This window comes from Peromyscus californicus, unplaced genomic scaffold (assembly GCF_007827085.1).
Source record: "Peromyscus californicus insignis strain IS unplaced genomic scaffold, ASM782708v3 Scaffold_9__1_contigs__length_137607984, whole genome shotgun sequence".
Classification (NCBI taxonomy): Eukaryota; Metazoa; Chordata; class Mammalia; order Rodentia; family Cricetidae; genus Peromyscus; species Peromyscus californicus.
In genome coordinates, this window is record NW_026294617.1 from 67,926,821 (window position 1) to 67,950,479 (window position 23,659).

Here is a 23,659-nt window from a genome sequence, read left to right on the forward strand (position 1 = left end):
ACTCCCTAGTCTGCAGGCTTCCAGAGTCCTCAGACCCATGTCCTGACTGCAGACAGAGCTCCAGAGCCCAGAAGTGGTCCTGACCCCAGACGCCTGGCGAGGAAGCATCCTCACAGATTACAGTGCAGGACAGGAAGTTTATTTACAGATGTGGGGAGAACATGGCAGGGGCCCTTGGGCTGGCCAGCAAGGCGGCAATCAGTGCATACTGAAAACACTATCCCGTCCAGTGCAGGGGGGCTGGGGAACCAACCGGAAGGAGGGTGGGGGGCAATGTTGGCTGCAACTCCGGGAGACAAAGCTGGTGTCTGATGCCCAGGGTGGGATGGCGGCAGGAGTCTGAAGGTAGTGTGGGTGACCCTGCCAGAACTAAGCAGTGGGGATGGGGAGCCGGCTCCACAGCTGGCCTTCCACAAGACCATGACTGCCCTCTGCTCTGGGGCCCAGCGGCTCCTCACTCAGGTGCCCTGAGCACTGACAGCAGCTCCTTCTGCTCTCTGTGAAGAGCCTGAAACCAAAGAAGGGAAGAGATGTGTGGGGTGTGAGAAAAGCACACCCCATGTGCCGGGCCCCTTCCCAGCCCAGGTCCCTAGAACAACACGGCTAGGTCTGTGGCTCATGTCACACGACAAAGACAAGCAGGAAGTCCCTGCCACCCAGTAGTAGTCCTGGCCATTTGGATGCCCTGGCCACCTCTGCTGGGCCTCTCCAGAGCAGAATCCATGTCCAACAAGGACTCCCAAGTGGCTCCAGCTCCTTTGCCTTCACTGGAGAAATTCTTTCCCCCTCCCAGGCTGAAAGTGGACCCCAGGGCATGCTGGGTAATGCTCAATCACTGAGCATCGAGACAGAGAAAGAGGTTTGGAAGCTCGCACATAGGGTCAACACTGAACATCCGGTCCAGGGGCTGCATTTCAGACAAGGCCAGGATGGAAGCTGGGCTGGAGTGAGGCTATGGAGCAGAGCTGACAGGTTCGGGGGCCACGGTTTGGACAGTTTGGTATCCAGGGAGACAAGAGTGCTAAGGAGCCTCCTAGGGATGGAGGGATTGAGGATCCAGCAAGGTGGCTCCAAGTACCTAAGGACCAACAAGCACTGGGAGACTGGAGGGGACGGGGACAGGTCTTCCACTTGTGGCTACCTGTCCGAGACTAGGGCAGGCTACAGAAGAGCAAACCAGAAGGAACCTGGGCACCATGAGCCTCAGCAAGTGGCTGTCCACTGTCCACTATTAGGCACAGACTGGGCAGCTCTATAGCGGATGAAGAGGACTCAGAAGTAACACTGACACGGGGCCTTCCAGAGACATTTAGAACCCCATCTGAAGCCACTAAGAAGCGATTGCACGCCTTTAATCCCAGCGCTTGGGGAGCAGAGGCAGGTGGATCTGTCAGTTCGAGGCCAGCCTGGTCTACAGAGCTAGTTCTAGGACAACTAGGGCTGTTACACTGAGAAACCCTGTCTCGAAAACAACAAAAAGAAGCGCTCTCACTACTCCCGTCACACCTAACACTTGCACCACCCAGCTCCACTACCTCAAAGTCCCTTGGGACCGATTTCAGAAGTTGACTGTTCAAAGGACACACACTTACTGGCACATGTTTCCAAGCACCGGAGGCTCTGGAGCCTTTTTATTTACTTATTTTTTAAATGTGCATACTGTCCAGAAGAGGGTGACAGATCCCTTGGAACTGGAGTTATGACAGTTGTGAGCCCCCACGTGAGTGCTGGGACTCCAACCCGTCCTTCTGGGGTCCTTCTGTTTAAGGACACTGCTTGCCTGCATGCAGCAGAGGCGGCACCACTGGCCTCAGCGGTGGAGTCCACCCGGACGGAGGTCCAGGCTCTCGCCCTCTCTGCTTGCACTCACTTAGCAGCTGCACAGGAACATGTGCTGTGACTTCAGCACAAGCACTGAGGAGCCAACCTCGCATGTCCCACCAAAGGTGCTGTGGGCACAGCCCGCTCCCCATGGGATCCCTTCGGCTGGGAAAGAGGAAGCCACCAGCCAGGGCCCTCAGACGAAGAAAACCGGCAAAAGCCAGCACTTGCCTGCCATGTCTGCTGGAGGGCCTGGACCTGCTGCTGCAGTTCCTCCACCTGCCTGCGCCCGGCCAGGACGGCATCGGCCAGTTCCTGGTTCTTGGCCTCCTGCTTCCGCACCCGGCGGCACAGGGTGTCTCTTTGCTGCAGGAAGTAGGGTGCCATGGCGCTGCACAGGTCTTTCTCTGGGATTCCACTGGGTCGCCTGGGGAGAGGGGCACAGTATGGTGGTATTTTACTTGTGCTGAAGTGTGATTTTATTTGTATGTTAATAAAGTTGCCTGGAGATCAGAGCTAAAAGCAAGCTATTTAGCAGAAGTCCGAGGTGGTGGCACACGCCCTTAATCCCAATCACATGGCAGGCAGAGTCTCTGTGTGTTCAAGGACACAGCCAAGCAGTGACCCGAACCTTTAATCCCAGTATGAACCATAGAGACCTGGAGGTCTGTATAGACAGGCAGTGACGAGGAAATCATGTGGTTGGGTTTAGAGCCAACGAGAAGGTAGAACAGAAAGACAATAAAAAGACAGGTCACACAGGAGACAGTCTCTCTCAGAGGAAGGATGGCAGTGAGTGGTAAGCTAAAGGCTATTCGCTAGTGCTCTGATCTCTTGGGCTTTTAACTCTGTATTTGGCTGTGTTTCTTATTTAATAAGACCGTTTAGAATTTCCTCTACAGCACATGGTTTCCAGGGGACAGGGAGGGAGGAATATAATGTACAGGAGGCTTCTACCTCTAACCCTAACCAGTAACAGTCCTACTTCAAGTCCTGAGCTAGGCTAGGACTCTTCTGGGATCCCTGCTACCTCCCGAATCTGTTCCCGATGGGACTCTGGCTTCCTGGCCCTCAGCCTCCCTGCCTACAGGCAGGCACCCCTCCAGGCCTCCTCCCTCAGCTCCCCACACACTCACCCATCTCCAGCACCCTAGAATTCACAGTGGCTCTCCAGACCTTGCCTCTGTCCTTATGACCATGAGTCCATGCTGGTACGTTACCCCAACGGACTATGAGTTAGGGAGAACTGGGGGGAGGCAGGGTGCCTCCTCAGAGAGGGCCCAGCCTCTTACAGGCCCTGTGAGAGCTCTTAAGTATAGACTGATAAGGGAAGGTGTTTTAGGGAGCGAGATTAGTCAATGAGCACAGACTACTGCAGGTTCTTCTACCAATTCCTTCAGTTATAAAATTTCAGCTGTCCTCTGACCCCTACACATGTCCTGTGGGATACACCCCCAAAGAATAAATGTAATTTTAAAATTTGAGAGGTGCAGGCTTGGAGCAGCTGTGCTGACTATTTGGGCACTCTCTGGGCTGAGAGAGCCAGAGGTCCCTCAGCCAAGCATCCACTTGGTACTTCACCTGGATGGTGGGCCACCTCTGAGCCCATCACAGAGAGAAGGGCCAGACACTCTAGTCCCAGGCCCAAGTCACATGCTGACCCCAGCCTCCCCCCCCCACCCGCTTGTCCATCCTGAACCATGCCCTAATCATTCTTTTTTTTTTTTTGATTTTTATTTATTTTTTTTTTTTTGATTTTACGAGACAGGGTTTCTCTGTGTAGCTTTGTGCCTTTCCTGGAACTCACCCTGTAGCCCAGGCTGGCCTCGAACTCACAGAGATCCCGCCTGGCTCTGCCTCCCGAGTGCTGGGATTAAAGGCGTGCGCCACCACCGCCCGGCCCACACATTCATTTTTTTAAGGACAAGTAAAAGAAAAGATATCCAGGCTGGGCCTGGTGGTCCATAGCAATCCACAGTACTTGAGAGGCTAAGGCAGGAGTCAAGGTTCACAGCCTACAGGCCAGTCATGGTGGTGCACGCTTTTAATCCCAGGCATCTTTATGATTTCTAGTCTACACAATAAGTTCCAGGCCAGCCAGGGCTATCTAGGCCCTGTCTCCAAACAAACAAACACTTCCTAGGCTATGGCTGGAGAGATGGTTCAGGTGTTAAGAGCATCAGAGGACCTGGAGTTTGATTCCCGGCACCTACATGGAGGCTCCCAACTGTCAGTAACTCCAGTCAGATCTGCTGCCCTCTTCTGACAGACCAGGCATGAGAGTGGTGCAGAGACAAACATTCGTTCCAGAAAACAGACCCATCTTAATAGCAGCAGCAGCAAGACCACAGTCACCCTGAACCAGCGGGTTCAAGGCCAGCTGAAGGAACTTGAAAAAGAACTTATTTTCGTGGATGGAGTTTTGCCTGCATATATGTATGTGCGCTACATGAGTGCTGGTGGGGCCAGAACTGGACTTGAGGGTGAGCAGCTACGCGGGTGCTGGGTACCAAACCCTGGTGCTTTGGAGTAGCAGCCAGTATTCATGATCACTGAGCCATCTCTACAGCTGCCAGCTGAGGGAACTCAGCGAGACCCTGTACCAAAAGAAAATGTAGAAAGAGGGCTAAGGCAGTAGAACTCTGCCTAGCCTGCTCAAGGCCCTGCGTTCAGTGCCTAATACTATAGAATAATAAAAAAGGCCTATGCCAACTGTAGCCTGGGAGCTGTAGGTAAGGTAAGGGGAGGCAGAGGAAGGCTCCTGGAGCCCAGGCCACTCTGGTCATGACCGTCTCCTGCCCTCCTCACCCGTCACCACTTCTCTGTCCAGCACACGGCAGACCAGACAGCCATGCTGGCCAATGCAATGCCAGCTGCCGAGGGCAGCTTGTTCACGACTGAACACACTGAGACAGCCCATGCTTCCTAAGTGTGGCACGAACAAATGAATGAAAGCCACATGACTGGTCACCTAATCTCTCCTCGGGGCCAAAGCTCACGACCTGGCCCTCAGAACCCCACTTCTGCTTGCTCCTGTAAGGTACTGGGGGTCCCAGGAAGCCTCAAACGGTCCCGTTTCAGAGGTCAGGAACTCAGACATGGATGAGAACTGGTCTTCTTCCAGACGCTGAAGCACCCTGCTCAAGTACCCTCTACCTGGTCTCACCAGGCTGGCTCTCCGTGGGCTTTGCCTTCTTCTACGATCTTATCCAGGGAGTTGAGGACAGCTTCCAGGTTCCCTTCCTCTTTTATTTCTGAGATTTCCTCCTGAGCAGAAGAAGAAGGAGCTGTGAGGACTTCATGCTCACTCTCAGTGGAAACATGCTGAGCTGCTAACAGCACTGAGGAAGACTTTGGCTAATTTCTATCACTCTCCTGAATAATCTAATTTCTCTACAATGTGTGGTTTTTAGAATTAACCCAAGAAAATATAAAATAGCAAACACTAAAAAAGAAACTGCATGTAAAGAGTGGTAGCAGATGCCTTTGATCCTAGCAGTCCAGAGGCAGAGGCACGCATGTCTCTGTAAGTTCAAGGCCAGCCAGGGCTACACAGGGCAAACTCTAGAGGCTGCAACTCTCTTGTCTCCGTACCAGGTACCTGTTTTAAGACCGTCCTGGAGCAACAGCACAGACGGCTGACTCTCTAGGAACATTATGGGAACTCTTTTTTCCTATTTGAGAAGGTTCTCATGTGTAGACCTGGCTGGCCTCGAACTCACAAAAGTCCACCTGCCTCTGCCTCCTGAGTCCTGGAATTAAAGGTGTGCGCCACCACACTGGGCAATCATCACAGTAACTGAGACATGAGTGGAGTGGAGCCCTGTGCTTTGTGGCATTTCTAATACTACTCAGTTTATCAAGGGCCTCTTCAGAAGCTGGGCGTGCAAAAGTGAGTGAGGCCCATCCGGCCCTGGCTGAGCTCACACTGCCTTGTCTGGTAGACAACTTACAAACAGTTATATTACAGGACCAGGAGAGAAGGCGGCATTGAGACACACGTTGTTTGGAGGGTAAGGGTGCACTGGATGACAGTTCTAGGAGCTGAGCAGACAGGGACCGCAAACAGGCTGCCATCTTGAGGGAGCCGAATACAGAGTGAACCCTAGGCAAAAGGACCTTCTGGCCATTGTGCCACTCACCCGGATGGATGTCTGTAACTGAGCCACAAACTTGTCATAGACACTCCGTGTCACCCCGGGAGCCAACTCCTGGAAGTGTTGGTAACAGTTGGTGAATCTCTCGAAGCTGTCAGGAAGAAGACAAGCAAACCTGGGGTGAGCAGCCCAGCCAGTCACCTCTGTGTTCATCACTGAGACCCGGGTAACGGCTGTGGGTACAATGCCCTCCAGGGACAGGTCGGCCGCTTCTACTGCAAACTAGGGCTCTGGCAGCATTTGCAAATGGGTTATGGCAGACACTCAGACACCTACCCTTGGAGGAGACCTCTCCCTGGCCAGCTCACCCCCGAGTCAGCCCAGCAGTGAGAGCAGCTCTGGCACCTCAGTTCTCCTGGTGGATAGATACGAAGGAAAGCCTAATGCTGCGGCCGAACCTGCCGTAGCTTGAACAACATAATCCAACAGTTTGAGCCACGTCCTGAGCATGTCCGGAACTGGCCTGTGCTGACTGGGGCTCTGGTTAGGGCAGCCTGGGCTAGGTGTCTGCAGGGAGTGCCTCAGATGAGGCCTAACTGGAGCTCCCTTTTCTTTCTCTGTTCTCTCCCTGATTTCCCTTCTTTCTTCTTCAGCTTCTCTTGGATTATTAAGCATGGTTAGTCTTGTTGGTAGCTGTGTGAATGCCTGCTGAGCCAACCGAGAAGTCCTGCTGGAATTACCCTTTAGTGGGTGTTTTGGCCTGGCCTCTGGCCTGTCTTGGCCATGTGCAGCTGTGGCTTCATAGACCATACTCAGGAAAAGCGGGTGGTGGGTGGGGAGGTATTGTTTGCTGTGCTTTTATTGAAAGGTTGAAAGATGTGAAGAAGAAAAAGACAAAACAAACCAAATGGGTTACGGGGCTGAAGATGGAGATTCAGTTGGAAGAGGGCTTGCCTCATATGCATGAAGCCATAGTTTGACTCCCAGTACTGCATTAAAACCAGGAACACATTTCTAATCTCAACACTTGGAAGATGGAGGCCAGAGGTCAGGAGTTCAAGGACAACCTTAGCAACTCAGTAAATTCAAGACCAGCCTAAGTTACATTACATGAGACCCTGCTGAAATAAACAAACAGTAAAAACAAGCAGGTCGTTGTGGTGATTTGAATGATGTCTTAGTGTGCTATTGTTGTGAATAGACACCATGACTAACACAAGTCTTAGAAAAGAAAGTATTTAATTTGGGGCTCATGGTTCCAGAGGGTAGTAAAGTCCATGACCATCATGGTGGGAAGCAGACAGCAGAGGGAGAGTGAAAGACACTGGGCCTGGCGTGGGCTTTTGAAACCTCAAAGCTGCTGGGCGATGGGTGGCCTGTAATCCCAGCATTCAGGAGGCAGAGGCAGGCAGATCTGAGTTTGAGGCCCAGCATGGACTACATAGTGAGTTCCAGGACAGCCAGGGCTACACAGAGAAACCCTGTCTCAAAAACTATGCCTCACAAAAAACCCTCAAAGTCTACCCCCAGTGCCATACCCCTTAATCCTTCCCAAACAGTTTCACTAACTGGGGATCAAGCATTCAAATATAGGGGACTATAGAGGCTATTATCATTCAAACTACCACAGATGAGAATGACTCCCATAGGCTCCTATGTCTGGATACTTGGTCCCTAGTTGGTGGAACTGTGTGAGAAGGATTAGGAGGTGTGTGACCTTGTTGGAGGAGGTGTGTCACTAGGGGTGGACTTTGAGGTTTTAAAAGCCCACACACCAAAGCCAGTAGTGGCGGCACACACCTTTAATCCCAGCACTTGAGAGGCAGAGGCAGGTGGATCTCCGTGAGTCCTGCTGCTGGATTGTTTCTTCACATTCTAAGCTAAGCAGCTGCCTCCCAAGGGGAAGAAACTTCTGAGCTGAGAAGCCAGCTGGCTAGCTGTCTTAGGCCCTGCAGCAGTGGGGCTGTGTGAGGAGGCACTTAGTACTTCAGACGTCCAGCAGTACTTCATCCCTAGAGCAATCTGGGCAGCACAGATGCTGCTGTCCCACTCGACAAAGGAGCCAACCAAGGCTTACAGAAGTGAAGAGGTTGTGGAGGCAGGACTTAAGGACCCAGGCAGTGTGTCCTTAAGAGCCTGCATGCTAGCCGGGCAGTGGTGGTACATGCCTTTAACCCCAGCACTCGGGAGGCAGAGCCAGGCGGATCTCTGTGAGTTCGAGGCCAGCCTGGTCTACAGAGCGAGATCCAGGACAGGTACTAAAACTACACAGAGAAACCCTGTCTCAAAAAAAAAACAAACAACAAAAATGAGCCAGCAAGCTTTTTTGGTGCAGAGCTGGCTGGCCTCCTGTGCACACTGAGAAGGTCAAGGCCAAGAACTGCTCTGTTGTGAGGATAAAGGAAGCACAGACAGAGGAGCATGGGGGGCCTGAGCAGAAGGGCTCTGCCACCCAAGCAGACCTGAGGCCCAGCGGGGAGAGGCAGCTAGGAGTGGAGCAGGCCTGCAGCCGGAACTCATCCCAGCTGCCTAGTCTGTGTAGATTCCATACTGCTTGGTCTCCAACACTGTTGTGGGGCATCCAGGTTCCAGCACTTTTCCACAGGGACATTACAGCGTTTATACGACGCTATAATTTTATGTTTGGCCAACACATGGCCATGGGCGTTTTCTAAAACATCACTTTCTTCCCTGACTATAGTTTTCAAGAAATCCACAGGGCATTCAAGCCCTTCCCACACCAGCACTGGCGGAGGAAATCACCCAACATCATCCTCTGACCTCCTTGTGTACACACACAGAGTCTCTCTCTCTCTCTCTCTCTCTCTCTCTCTCTCTCTCTCTCTCTCTCTCTCTCTCTCTCTCTCTCCCCCTCCCTCCCTCCCTCCCTCCCTCTCCCCAGTATCTTCCTGTGCTGTTAGTGCTGGTCTGACTACCTTCCTTCCTAGTTCACCTACCTGGGACTCTGTAGAAAAGTGTCCCTTCTTATGAAATGTGCACGTTTCTGGGGTCCTTCACATTTATAGAAGAGTTCTCAAGTGACCCTTGTGGGCAGTCTGCTTCACCCCTCCCTGGGCCCTGTCCACTGGTGGAGCTGAGGAGCAATGCCCGGTTTGACCCGGATGCTGGAGTGGGCTGTGGAAAGGAACAGGATCTCTGGTGTAAGCCACAATTACCCCATTTCAATTTCAGCCTCCTTGGGCTGTATCATGTGCCACACACACCCCCCCCCCAATTCCTCCAGAGCCACAGGCTGAGTGGCTGTGGAGACCAGGACCAAAACAAGATGCCCGGAACTCTGCTGTGGGCTGTGGGTTGGAAGGGTTCCCAGCATCTGTCCTTTGAATTGTCCTTTTGATATCTGAGCACAGTCATCAAGTATCCTAAGAGCTGTTTCCCCTTAGATGGTGGGAGTCTGTCACACTGCTCACTGCTACACTCCAGTGAGCACCTGTGTTTACCGCCATCTCTACCTCCCTACAGGCAGCCTATACCCACTGTCTATGGGCTACCAATTACAGCCAACACCAGAGAATAAATACATCTCGAAGGAAAATGGTCTGAGAGAGAGAGGCAGACCATGACTGTAGCTAAGTAATAGAGCGGGCTTACCATGCTTGAGGCCCTGGCTTCACTGCCCTCCACTGGGGGAGTGGGCCAGGGAAGGAAGGCCCGAGTTCTCGCGCTAAGCCAGGGAGCCATTGGGAATAGAGTACTCTTTGAGTGTGCACACATGCGCATGTGTGATGGAGGGTGTCTCCTACCACTCCCTGGCCCTTTTTCCCCTTTCTTTTGAAATTTCATTATTTTCATTTTCTATGGATGGGTGTTTTGTTTACACGTATGTCTGTGCACCATATATGTGCCTGTTGCACAAAGAGACCAGAAGAGGACACTGGATCCCCTGGAACTGGAGTTACAGATGGTTGTGAACTGCCACGTGGGTGCTGGGAACCAGATTTGAGTCCTTTGTTAAGAGCAACAATCCACCTCTCCTGCCCATCTGGTTTTTTTTTTTTTTTTTTTTTTTTTTATAGTCTCACTTCGCAGCCCACTCTGGTTTCAAACTTCTGGGCTCCAGTTGTGATACGGCACGCAGGAGGCTTGGCAGGCTGGGCCAAGGTGCCCTGGTGGATGAAGGAGACACGTCATGGAGATGCAGTGGCAGGCTGTGGCATGGAGCGGAGGAAAGTTACTCACACCATGCAGACACATGTCTGGGTGGAAAGTTTATTATTAAAGGGAGAGGAGGAGGGGGAGGGGGAGAGGGAGAAGGGGTTGTTTTTTTTTCTTAAGGAGACTTTACATAAGATGACATCAGGACACTGGGTGATCCTCTGGCTCAGCCTGAAGAGCTGGAACTCTAGGCAATGCTGCAGGATGCATCCCAACATGACTATCACTTCAGTTGGGAGAGTGATTGCCTGGTATGCATAAAACCCTAGGTTCAACCCAGGATCGCAGAACAGAGGGCAGCTGTGCTGGGACAGGCATACAATCCCACCCACCAGGATCTAGAAGCTAGAGGATCAGGAGTTCAAGCTTATCCTCTGCTACACAAGGAGTTTGAGGCCAATCTGGGATAAATGGTATCCTTTTGAAAGAGAGGCAGAAAAACAGGCATGATAGTGTACACCTATGAAAAAAATTACTGGGTAGTGCACATCTTTGATCCCAGCAATTAGGCAGAAGCAGGGGGATCGCTGCAAATTTGAGGCCAGCCTGGTCTTAATGAGTTCCAGGACAGCCAGGACTGGATAGAGAAACCCTGTCTCAAAACAAAACAAAGCAAAACAACAACAACAAAATGTAACTTAATTTAAACCCTCATTACTAGGGCTGGGGTGTATCTCAGTTGGCAGAGTGCTTGCCTAGCACAAACAAAGCCCTGTGGTCCATCTCCTGTGCCACATAAAACAAAGCATGACAGCACACGTCTGTAACCCTAGCACTCAGGAAGCAGAGGCAAGAGGATCATTCAGGCCAGCCTGGACTATATGATATGATACTCCTTCTGAAAACAAAACAAAACCCAAAACCCAATTACTAGCTCAGTATGGTGGTACATATCCATAACCTCATCACATAATAGGCAGAAGTAGGAGGATCATGAGTTCAAGGCCAGCCAGGGCTACAAAGTAACAACCTGTCTCAAAACACCAACAAAGAAACCCATAAACTAAGTTTTAAAGCTAAGTTAAGCTTCCTAGGTTACCAGGAAGCTGGAGGTGGGGTCCAAGGCCTCCGGCTTCCAAAGCTACTAAACAGAGTCCTCTTAATACACACTAGCTTTCTGGATTCCATTATCATAGGTTCATTTTCTTCTTTTAAATTTTCTAGATAAAAGTAGCTATGCGGGGCTGGAGAGATGGCTCAGCAGTTAAGAGCACCAACTGCTCTTCCAGAGGTCCTGAGTTCAATTCCCAGCAACCACATGGTGGCTCACAACCATCTGTAATGAGATCTGGTGCCCTCTTCTGGCCTGCAGGCATACATGCAGACAGAATACTGTATACATAATAAATAAATAAATAAATAAATAAATAAATAAAAAGTAGCTATGCACAGTTGAGGCAGGAGTTTGAGGGCAGTCTCAGCAACACAGCAAAAGCTCCCTCTTCTTTCCTTTGCTTCTGGCAGTGCCGGGGGTTAAACTCGGGACCTTGTACCCGCTAAGCAAGTGTTCTTCCCTCCAGATGTATCTCCAGCCCCTGAAACCCTGTCTCTTAAGAGAAAGCATCTAGCTGGCCATGGTGGTACACACCTTAATCCCAGCAATCAGGAGGCAGAGGCAGGTGGATCTCGTGAGTTCGAGGCCAGCCTGGTCTACAGGGGGAAATTGAGGACAGTCAGAGGTACACAGAGAAAAAATGTCTTGAAAAACCAACAACAACAACAAAAATTTTCTGATGCTGGGTGTGGTGGTATACACCTTTGATCCCAGCCCTTAGGAGGCAGAGGCACATTGATTTATTGAGCTCAAGGTCAGCCTGATCTACAGAGCAAGTTCTAAGACAGCCAGGGCTACACAGAGAAACCCTGTCTTGAAAACCTAAAGAACAATAACAACAAATAAATAAATAAAGAAGTAAATAAATAAAAAAGAAAGAAAAAGAAAAAACAGATTTTCAGTTACATGGTGAGTTTGAAGCCCGTCTGCATTATATAGCAACATACTGTTTTTAAAAAACAAAAAAAAGGAGGGCTGGAGAGATGGCTCAGAGGTTAAGAACACTGGCTGTTCTTCCAGAGGTCCTGAGTTCAATTCCCAGCACCCACATGGTGGCTCACAACCATCTGTAAGGAGATCTGGCTCCCTCTTCTGGCCTATAGGCATACATGCAAACAGAACACTGTATACATAATAAATAAATAAATCTTTAAAAAAAAAAAAAAAAACAAAAAAAGGGGCCAAGTGCTGTGGGATGTCTTTCTGTATGCTGTGAATATGTGTTGCTCCCATTGGCTAATAATTAAAGCTGTTTTGACCTATGGCAAGGCAGCTTAGAGGCAGGCAGGAAATCCAAGCAGAGATATAGGAAAAAGAAGGGCAGAGTCAAGGGAGACGCCAGCCATCACCAAAGGAGCAACAAGATGCCAGCAGACCGGTAATGCCATGGCCACGTGGCAACATACATACAGAAATGGGTTAAAGTAAGTTAAAAGAGATAGCTAAAATAAGCTGACCCACAGGCCATGCAGTTTGTAAGTAATATAAGCCTGTGTGTGCTTACTTGGGACTGAGCAGCTGCGGGACTGGGAAGGACACAGGAAAACTTCGACTACACCAGGGGCTGGAGAAACGGCTCAGAGGTTAAGAGTACTGGCTGCTCTTCCAGAGGTCCTGAGTTCAATTCCCAGAACAACCACATGGTGGCTCACAACCACCTATAATGAGATTTGGTGGTCTCTTCTGGTGTGCAGGCATACATGCAGGCAGGACATTATAATAAATACATCTTTTAAAAAAACACAGAATTAAAAAACAAATAAGCAGGGGCTAGAGAGATGGCTCAGTGGTTAAAAGCATGGACTGCTCTTCCAGAGGACCCAGGTTCAATTCCCCCACCGACATGACAGCTCACAACTGTCTGTAATTCCACCTCCCAGGGATCTGAAACTCTCACAGACACATATGCAAGCAAAACATCAAGACACATAAAATATAATGTCTCTCTCTGTCTCTCTCTCTTTCTGTGTCTTTCTCTCTCTGTCTCCCCCCCCGCAATAAAGCCCTAAAAAGGTAAAAAAAAAAAAAAAAAAAGACACATAAAATATAAATAGATAGATAGATAAGAAAGAAGTAAAAGGCTGGTTGTGGTGTGCATGCCTTTAATAACCCAGCACAGGCAGGCAGATCTCTATGAACTCTAGTTCAGCTAGGGCTCTGTCTGAAAACAAACAAACAAACAAACACCCATAAATATATGGAAACTCCTGAGGTGAATATAGTGGCCAGTTTTAACCCAGCATTTTCTCTCGATCGGCATGCATTATCTGAGCTCACTGAAGCAGCATTTCATTTTCTGGAGACCCAAGATAGGGACTGGGATGGAACTCAGTGGTGGGGCATGAGGTGCAGGGCTCAATGCCCAGTAACTAAAAACGAAAACAAATGATTCGCTGTAAAAGAGCTAAGGCTTTACTTTACAAAAATTTAACTTCAGAGGCTTGGGAGATGGCTCAGCCAGTAACATGCCTGCCATACACAGGTAATATGTTTGATAGCCAGTACCCATGTAAAAAGCCAGGGCTCCAAAGCTGAGCAAGTGTGGTGGCTGAGGCCTGTAATCCCAGCACTTTTAAGAGGCAGAGGCAGCGGCAGAAGGACCATTTACAATTCAAGGCCAGTCTGAGTTCCAGGCTATCCTGGGTGATAGAGAGTCCATGTAATAAAAAAAAGAAAAGGGTGGGGGGGTAAAGTGGGGGAGCTGGACTTGTTAGCGTGCACTCATTGAAGAGATTGGAGAAAGCTAGTCCTTTGTCAACCTGGTTTTTGTTTGTTTTGAGACAAGGTCTCTCTATACAACCCTAGTTGTCCTCAGATTCTCTATGCAGATGCCCAAATACAACCTATTGTTTTGTACATACACCAAAAGGTGAAAGAGGCCCAGAGAAGAAACACATAACACTGTTGGGCAGTGTCACAAGTGTACACAGTGCCAAGGGAGCCAAGAGGGCCAGAAGCTGTGTGTGGTGGTACACACCTGCAGCCCTCTATCAGGATGTAGAAGCAGAAAGAGCCATAGTGAGTTCTAGGCCAGCATGGGCCAAATGAGACATTGTTTCAAAAAAACAAAACCAGCCGGGTGGTGGTGGCGCAGGCCTTTAATCCCAGCACTTGGAAGGCAGAGGCAGGTGGATCTCTGTGAGTTCAAAGCCAGCCTGGGTTACAGAGTGAGTTCCAGGACAGGCTCTAAAGCTACACAGAGAAAGCTTGTCTTCAAAAACCAAAAACCAAAAACAAAAAAACCCAAAAAAAGCCAGGCTTGCTTTATGCTGCCATGCATGCATAGTGGGCTTCCCGATTCAACAGTTCCATAGTTTGTCCACCAGAGGGCAGCAGCGACTGGCGCAGAAGAAGCAGGGATCTGAAAACAACAGACGAAGCTGGGTTATAAAATACCCAGTCTGTCCAGTGCCACCTGCAGTTACAGCTGCCCTGATCCCTTAGAAGGGATTCTCCAGTTGGTGATGTAGAGCAGTTGCCTACAGTGTACCAAACCATGAGTTCACCCTCAGAACTGAGTAAAACCAGGCATGATGACATACACCTTGTAGATCATAATAATCCTGGCATCTGGGAGGCGGAAGATCAGAAGTACAAGGCCAGCCTGAGCTACAGAGTGACCCAGTCTCAAAAACAAACAAGCACTAACCAACCAAACACAAACAACTTACTGAGCTCTAACAGCGTAACACCAGAGCAGGCCAACCTTGCTAAAACAAATCCAAAGCACAATTCCATCTGTGGAGTGAGAAACCATGTACATGAGGACCTGAGCTTGGTACCCAGCACCCACGAAAAAATCCCAGAGATCAGGAGGCAGAGATGGTTAGATTCTTGGGGACTGATGGTCTGCCACCTAGTCTAACGGTCAAGCCCCAGGCTAGTGAGCGACCATGTTTCAAAAATGGCTGAATGGGCAAAGGTAATTGCTGTCAAGACGGATGACCCGAGTTTGATCCCTGGGATTCACACGGTAGAAAGAGAGGGCTGACTCCTGAAAGTTATCCTCTGATGCACCCCCCCCCCCCCACACACACACACGGAGGTATAGACACGCCTTCAGGGAATAAGCTTGGGATATTAGGTATTATGAGGTGGGTGGCAGACTGGTAGGGGCTCCATGTACAGAAGAACAGATGTGCTGAGGTTCAGGTAGAGTGACTCAAGAGCAGTGCACTGTGTACACATGTGTGCAAAGATGCAGTATTCATGGAAACACTCAGAGGACTGCCTGGTACTGGCCCTGTCCTAAGCATTCTCCATGAAGTCATTCACCAAACCCTTACAAGAACCTTGCGAGGCAGGTTCCGTTACTGTCATCTCCAATGCTCAGATGAGCAAGAACTAGCAAACAAAGGCTTGTCCAAAGTCACTCAGCTGGGACATGATGTAGCCAACTGGAATGTTGTCCACCATTCAAGGAAGGGAGGGGCATGAATAACAGCATCTGAACTGACTCATGCCAGAGGAACTATAAAAGGGCCAAAAGGCCTGAAGCAGGGACCGAGACAGGATCCCATCTGCACTTGAAGATGCTTGCCTCAATCAAAGGGTAGATTTAGGAGGCATGACTGAGATGGCAGAGACAGTGAAGACAGAGTAAAGTGGGTGGTCTGGAAATATGAAGGAGAGGGTCGGAGCAGGCCAGACCACAGCACTCTCTACACTGAAGAGCCAGGCACTCAGAAACGAATTCTCACCACAACCAGATCACCTGAGCATGCACGTACAGTGGGTAAGGAGTTCCTGTGGCTCACACACAGAACTACTCTTTCTGTAAAGAACTGCTTCCTGAATGCCACCTTTGCTACTACATATGATTTTCTTCTGGCTCCCCACAGCTGGAGGTAGAATCCAGGGCCTCAACAGTGTTCTATCACTGAGCCTCATCCCTCACCTCCTTGCCATTAGTTTCAGATGCTATCAACTCAGGCACAGTGGCTGTTTGCTCTCTTTCATTGGGCTCACCATCACTATATAAAATCACACCCTGCCCAGTGAATCCCAGGCCACAAGACTGGATCAGGACATGGTAAGAATTCAGGAGCTGTCGATTGCTCCTCGCTCACACAGCTCTCTCTACTGTCCTGTGACAAGCAGCGGGGCTGCACCGTGTGCTATGGCAGACCTGGCTTTTCTCTGTTTAGGATTAAATGGTTTTAGGCCTGGGCTCCACTAATTCCACCCCCCACTGTCTCTCTTGGCAGGTTCAGATACCACGAAACACAGAAAAGGAGTCCCTTGCTTGCTGCAGCTAAAGAGAATGGCCGCCGGTCGTGGTGGCGCACGCCAGTAAGATTTGCTGAAGGAGGCGGAGGCAGGAGGATCACAAGTCCGAGGCCAGCCTAATTTAAAAAATTGAAGAAAAAGAAAAAAAGAAAGAAAGAAAAAAGAGAATGCCTGTTTCTGAAGGTCCAGGAGGCTGTGAGTACAGAAAAGACTTCACTTTCTTTTTTTTTTTTTTTTTTTGGTTTTTCGAGACAGGGTTTCTCTGTGTAGCTTTGCGCCTTTCCTGGAACTCACTTGGTAGCCCAGGCTGGCCTCGAACTCACAGAGATCCGCCTGGCTCTGCCTCCTGAGTGCTGGGATTAAAGGCGTGCGCCACCACCGCCCGGCAAGACTTCACTTTCTTAATCAACCTAATATTTATATTAAAAATATGTAAAAGATGGGGCTGGAGAGATGGCTCAGTGGTAATAAATGTTTGCAGGGCAAGCCTGACCCCCACAAAAGCCAGGCACAGTCCGCACACACTCTAACCCCAGCACTGAGAAGGGAAGAAGACTGGTGGGGCTTGCTGCCTGCCAGCCTAGCCCAAACCACAAGCTCCCAGAAGAACGAGGTAGAGTTGTAGAGGAGGGCACAGGAGGGCACCTGGTGCCCTCTGGTACCTCAGCGTGCACATGCACACACACCCTTGTACACATATACCTCACACATACAAGTTTTTCTTTTTTTAATCTGCAGAGTTGTAGGGAAAGCCAATCTGGGCTTTAAAGAATATACTTTAAGGGGCTAGAGACAGCTCAATTGTAAAATACTGGCCTTGTGAGCATCAGGACAAGGTTTGAGGTTTGGGGAAGGTATAATTATTGATTTTTATTTCTCATTTTACGTGTATGGATGTTTTGCCTATGTGTGTGTATGTATCACAGGCATGTCTGGTGTCTGTGAAGGCCAAAAGAGGGTGCCAGATTCCCTGGAACTGGAGTTACATTTGGTTATGAGTTACCACGTGATTGCTGGGAATAAAACCTGGGGCAGGCCTGAGTTGGATCACCAGAACACATGTAAAAAAGCCTGGTGTGATGGTATGTGCTTATAATACCAGCACCAGGGAGATAGGGGAACTCACTGGCCACACAGTTGAGTCTAACTCACAAGCCTCACATCATGGTGATGAGGGACCCTGTCTCAAAGAACATGGTGGAAGGTTCCTGAGGAAAGCCACTAGAGGTTGACCTCTGGCCTCCACATCCACGCACACACTTTAATCTGGATGTGGCGGCTCACACTTGTAATTTCAGCAGTGGGTGGACTGAGGAGACTGCAATGAATTGTTCCAGGCCAGCCTGTGCTAGCTCCATGGTGAGTTCCAGCCCAGCCTGTGCTAGCTCCATGGTGAGTTCCAGGCCAGCCTGTGCTAGCTACATGGTGAGTTTCAGGCTAGTCTGAGCAATGGAATGAAAGTTGTCTCAAAACAAACTAACTAAAAGGACCAGGACCAGTTGTTTTTCCCAGGGGCCAGTTTGCTAAGACCTCTGCCCCATATTATCCCATCATCCTATATTGACTCATGTGTGGCTTCAGCCAGACCTTCAGGAAGTACATCCAATCTGGTGCCAATCAGGGTCCTACCCCGCCACAAGCAGGAACTGTTCTCGATATTTTCAGTCAAACAGTCCCCTGACACATAAAACAGACCCCTGACACCACAGTCGCCAACCACATGTCATGAGCCAATCATAAAATGATTCCTGTATCAGTAAGGGTCTATTTCCAATCACTTCAAAGTACATTTAATCACAGCTAGAATTCCCCTAAACAGGCTTAAAAGGGACTGCCTTACTCTCCCCTGGGGTTGATGCCATTTTGGGTGGACCCCAGCATGCTGTTTTTCTATCTTGAGAATAAAGCTGCTTCCTGTAAATGCATATTGGGTGTCTTCTGGTTATTTGGAGTGATCTAAGGACCCGACACAAACCACCCATAACCTTTAGATCACTGATACAAATAAAGAAACAATTTCTGTATGACGACTTCTGTCATAGATATAAGCACTTTGCCCTTGAAATTAAAGACTTACTAGCTTGGAAGCATTGGAAGGAGGGGTAGTCAAGATCCCAAATATCTGTATCCATTTTATAAGTCTGGAGCCCAGCATTCGGGAGGCTGAAGCAGGAGTATTCCGAGTTTGGGTCAGCCTGGGCTACACAGCAAGACTGTCTCAAAAATAAAGTCTGTATTTGTAAACGACTTGTACTGCCAGGAATTCTCTAGTCAGTCTCCAACCCCACTGCTTCCGAGTAGTTTCATTAATAAACTATTCTTTCAAAAACGAAGTAACATTTACTGAGCCCTTTCTATATGGAGGCCAACTGAAGGGCCTACTTAAGCAAGGAGGAGAATGTTCTCGTGAGAAACAGGGGAAAGTGTCAGGTCTGAGGACTTGCATTTGCATGCAAAGTCTATGTGCTGCACTCCAGGCTCAGGCCTGAGGTTAAAGATGGAGGAAAGGCAGGGAGCAAGGCAGCACCAGACCAGCTGACCTTGGTGAGCAGCAGGACATGATGAGACCATGTGGACTGGAGGGTGGAGACAAGACCAAGGCCGGAAGATGGTGTGGAGTCTGATGTCGTCGTATCTAGTGACTGCCCGTGGTGGCAAGGCTGGGAAGGAGATTAGAAATGCAAGAAGGAGCAGCATAAACTCCCAAAGAGGCCTGGAAGGTGTTTAGACAGCCGCGCTCCAAACCATGTAAAGGACCCAGGAAGAGAAGAGGGAAATCCACAAGGAGCTTGACTGCTCTGTGGGACACTAAATGGAGATTTCTAGTAGTAAGTTGTTAGAGACAGAGGTCTGACATTCAGGAGACAACCTGGGGCTCATTTATCCCAGAACCATCTCTTGAGTATCCACATGCGCCAGTCACTGCTCTGAGCATCAGGCAGAATGAACACTGTAAGCCAGACCACACACTGTATGAGAGGAAGGTGGACTATCACAGTCTGAATAGCAAATGACCCCTAAAGGTCCATGTATTGAAAGCTTGGTCTCCAGGCTTTGCTACTCAAGGTGGTGGAACCTCTATGGGGTAAGCCCAGCAGAAGAAAGTTAGCTCATTGGGACTGGATGGCTGAAGGGGATATTGGGCCTCTGGCCCCTTCTTCCTTCTGTCTGCTAGGAACTGAGCTGCTTCTGTGTTTGATAAAAGCCAAAGCAATTGTGAGCCTCTAAACTGTGAGTGAGAATAAACCCTTCTTATTCAGGTATCTCAAGCTTTGATTACAGAGACAGAAAGCTAACACAACCACAGGACACGGGAAGCAACAGGATGCTGAGTCCTGGGCCCTGTGGTCTTGGGTTTCTGACCTTCTTTGCTGAGGGGTTTTCTGACAACACATTGGTGGACATCATCCTCTTTAGAGGCTGAACAGCTTTCAGATTCTGCTAGCTCATTTAGACTCCAACTGCTGAGGCACAGTAGTATCTGTGAGTCTAGGAATCTCTCTTATTTTTACAGTAGTTGAGAACACTCAGATTAGCATCCACAATGCATCTGCAAACAGACTTGTACTTCCTCTCTCCAGGTCTCCTTAGTCTATAACAAAATCGCCTCTGATTCAGCAAGTGCACCCTGCTGTGGGGTCAAAGACATCTTGCTTCATGGGAAAACCTTGTCATTCTCAACACCAATTGGGACCACATAACCTTTCCCCTCTTCCCTCCTGCCTCCAGTCAACAGCAGCTGGGATTACAAGTGTGTACCACCATGCCCAGTTTTGACTTTTTTTCTTTACATCAATACCATGCCTATTCCACAAGGGCAGGGGACCTTGTTGGTCCTCTGTCACTGCTGTATATCCAGCAAGAGTTTAGGCACCATCACTGGTCAATGATTATTTTGTACTATAAAACAACTAGTAGGTCCTTGAGAATACCAGAGTTTGGAAAACTAAACAAAGAAGGGACACTGGTTGGAAATATAGTGAGAGTGTGTGATGCACGTAAAAATATTTACAAATGGAAAGATGACCCAGCCATTAAGAAACACTGGTTGCTCTTGCAGAGGACCCAGGTTTGGTTCTCAATATGGAGGCTTACAATCATGAATAACTGTACTTCCAGGAGATGTGAGGCCTTCTTCTGGCCTCCGAGGGTACCAGGAACACATGTGGTGCACATACAAATACAGGCAAACCACTCATACCTACAAAAAATAAATCTTAATTTAAAAAATTTCATGCAAAACTGGGCTCTAATTGAGGACTGTTTAGCCTCTCCTGATTTTACTCTCCCTCTGATCATATACTGTAGGCAAGGGACGTCTCTATCATGAAGATCTAATTACCCCAGGGCCTATACGCATAAACTTTATTTTTCAAAAACCTAGTTCTTTGCCAGGCGGTGGTGGCACATGCCTTTAATCCCAGCACTCAGGAGGGCAGAGGCAGGTGGATCTCTGTGAGTTTTGCGGCCAGCCTGGTCTACAGAGCAAAATTCCAGGACAGCCAGGGTTACACAGAGAAACCCTATCTCAAAAAAAAACCAAAAAAAAAAAAAAAATCTAGTTCTTTTCTCATCTTTAAAATTCCCGCTCCATTATCCCCTTCTTCAGAGTAGATTCCTCTTATCTTACCTAGTACTGTGTATTGTATCACCCATTCACTAACTTATCCATTCATTATGTTTACCAAGCCCTGTGATTATATCATATCTGTAGCACCAAATACAGAGAAGGCACAAAGATATCTATTAGGAGGAAAGTGAAGAGGCAGACCACAAGGGTCCATGCAAAAGAAAGCACTTCAACTGGGGGTGGTGGGGGTGGGGGTGGTGGGGGTGGCGGCAGCAGCAGCACACACCTTTAATCCCAGCACTTGGGAGGCAGAAGCAGGCAGATAGATCTCTGTGAGTTCGAGACCAGCCTGGGGGTACCAAGTGAGCTCCAGGAAAGATGCAAAGCTACACCGAGAAAACCCTGTTCTCAAGGAAAAAAAAAAAAAAAAAAGAAAAGAAAGCACTTCACTGTGGGTGTGATATGGGCCTGGCACCTCAGGGGCTGAGGACAGGGTCATCAGTCCAAGTGAAGCCTGGAAAACTTATTGATACCCTGCCTCAAATAGTAAGTCTTTTTTGTTGTTGTTTTTGTTTTTGTTTTTGTTTTTGTTTTGGGGGGGGGGAGTTGAGACAGGGTTTTCTCTGTGTAGTTTTTGGTGCCTGTCTTGGATCAAGCTCTGTAGACCAGGCTGGCCTCGAAACTCACAGAGATCCACCTGGCTCTGCCTCCTGAGTGCTGGGATTAAGGGCGTGAGCCACCACCGCCCAGCATGTCTTTTTTTTTTAAGACTTGTTTTTTTTTATGTGTGTGTGTGTCTATCTGCCACAGGTGTGCTGGTGCTGGAGGCCTAAAAGTGGATGTTTAGATCCCCTGGAGCTAGGGTTACAGGCAATAAGTCGCTGGGCCTGAGTGCTAGGAGCAGAACTTAGGTAGGTCCTTTGGAAGAGCAGCAAGCACTCTTAACCACTGAGCCATTTTTCAAACCCAAGATTTCTCTTTTAAATTAAGTCCATGGGAGTGGGGGTGGAGTATGTGTGCACATGTGAGGGATGGGTAGGTCTCCCAACAGTTCTGCAGAGGTTTCAGATCCCCTGGAGCTGAAATCACAAGCAGATGTGAGCTATTTGACCTGGGGGCAGGGTCTCCACCTCTAGCGCTCTTCAAGCGCTGCATTGCTCTTCACTGCTGAGCCTCTCTACAGGGCCCTCAAGATTAAAAGACGTTTTAAAAAGGGCCAGAGACGCAGCTCAGGTGAAGTAGCTGCTTAGCATACAAAAGGCTCCAAGTTCAAACCCTAGCACTGCCCACAAACACACGCGCGAGCACACGCACGCACGCACGCACACTATCACGATTGGAAGCTAAGCTGCCCAAGACTGCAGAAAGAGATGCTCTTTTGGTTTTTTGGTATTTCACTTTGCTATCCAGGCTCCCTTAGCCTCCAGGATGGCTGTGATTACAGGTGATGGGCCAGGCCTCAGAGATGGGAATGCTCAGAGTTGGAGACATGACTCAGCAGTTAAGAGCACTTTTTGATCTTGCAGAGGACCCACATGGTGGGTTTCACAGCCATCTGAAGTTCCGGTTTCCAGGGGGATGTGATACCCTACTCAGACCTCTGAGGGGCATCAAGCACGTGTGTGGTGCGCATACATGCAAACAAAATACCCATACATAACATGAACAAATCTACTTAACATTTTAAAAAAGGGAGTGTTATTCTTCCCCAAATCTCTCCCCTCACCGCTAGATTGAAGAATGAACCATAGACTACTGAGCTGAACCACCTGCCCCGGTTTTGAATTTCGAGACAGGGTCCTGGTTAAATTGTCCAGGCTGTCCTAAAACTCACGATCCTCCTGAGTAAATGGAATTACGAAAGTGGGCCACCAAGCCTGACAAAATGGAAATCACTGAGGTCAAGGGATCATGGAAGACGGGTGCGGGGTGCAAGGGTATCAGTATCCCGGGCGGCCGGAGTGGTGGGATCAGGGGCAACACTCTCGCTTTAAAACTGTCAGATGGAATGAGATTGAAAGTCTAAAGAGTAAAAAAGTTCCCCCTTCTGACTACGTTAGTCCGAGCATCCTCCGGCGCCTTTCCACTCCGGCCCACAGCGCTCCTCTGTGCACACTGGCGCCCTGGCGCGTTGCGCGCAGGTAACCAGATGACCCCTCCAGGAAAACGCACTCCAGCTGCGGCCGCCTTGCGGGAGGGGTGGAGAGCGGGACCTCCGCAGGTTAAAGTCCAGGGAGAACCCGAGTGCAAGGCTTTCGAGGAGCCGCCGGAATCACGTGACTGAACCAACCCGATCTCGCGGGATTTACCATCCCGAGGACAAGCCCTACCGCCACCATTTCTCGCTCCTATTGGTCTCCCACCTACCTCCTGGGGGCGACTAGTTTCTGGAGAAAAGTGTCCACTATGGTGTCGAGAAGTTTCACCCTGGAGATGGTCCTGTCAACTGGCAGAGATTCCAGAGATGAGGCCTCAGGCCCCCTTTCCACGGCCTCATTACCATGGCCTCACCTCAGCCATGTTGAAATTGAACCGCCAAAATGAATTGTTCCTGCAGCCCCTCCCACCAGGACCTCTGATTGGAGGCCAGGGAATGCCCATCACTAGACCGGATGGGGCGGGGGCAATTGCCAGAGGAGGCGGGTCAGAGGACACGTAATAGCTCGGATAATTTAGTTCCCGGGCCGGGGAAAACATTCTCAAGCTGAAGTT

At 49.4% G+C, this 23,659-nt stretch overlaps 1 protein-coding gene across 1 annotated transcript; it reads right to left on the reverse strand.

The window, feature by feature from the left end:
* Window positions 1–117: 117 nt before the first annotated feature.
* On the reverse strand, window positions 118–23,644 carry Pmf1 (polyamine modulated factor 1). Its single transcript, XM_052732177.1, has 6 exons — window positions 23,557–23,644; window positions 23,315–23,453; window positions 5,964–6,069; window positions 4,988–5,088; window positions 2,053–2,248; window positions 118–508 (listed from the first exon to the last, which is right to left on the reverse strand). Exons 1-6 carry the CDS (start codon window positions 23,642–23,644, stop codon window positions 455–457), a joined length of 684 nt encoding a protein of 227 aa, XP_052588137.1. The 3' UTR covers window positions 118–454.
* Window positions 23,645–23,659: the final 15 nt, after the last annotated feature.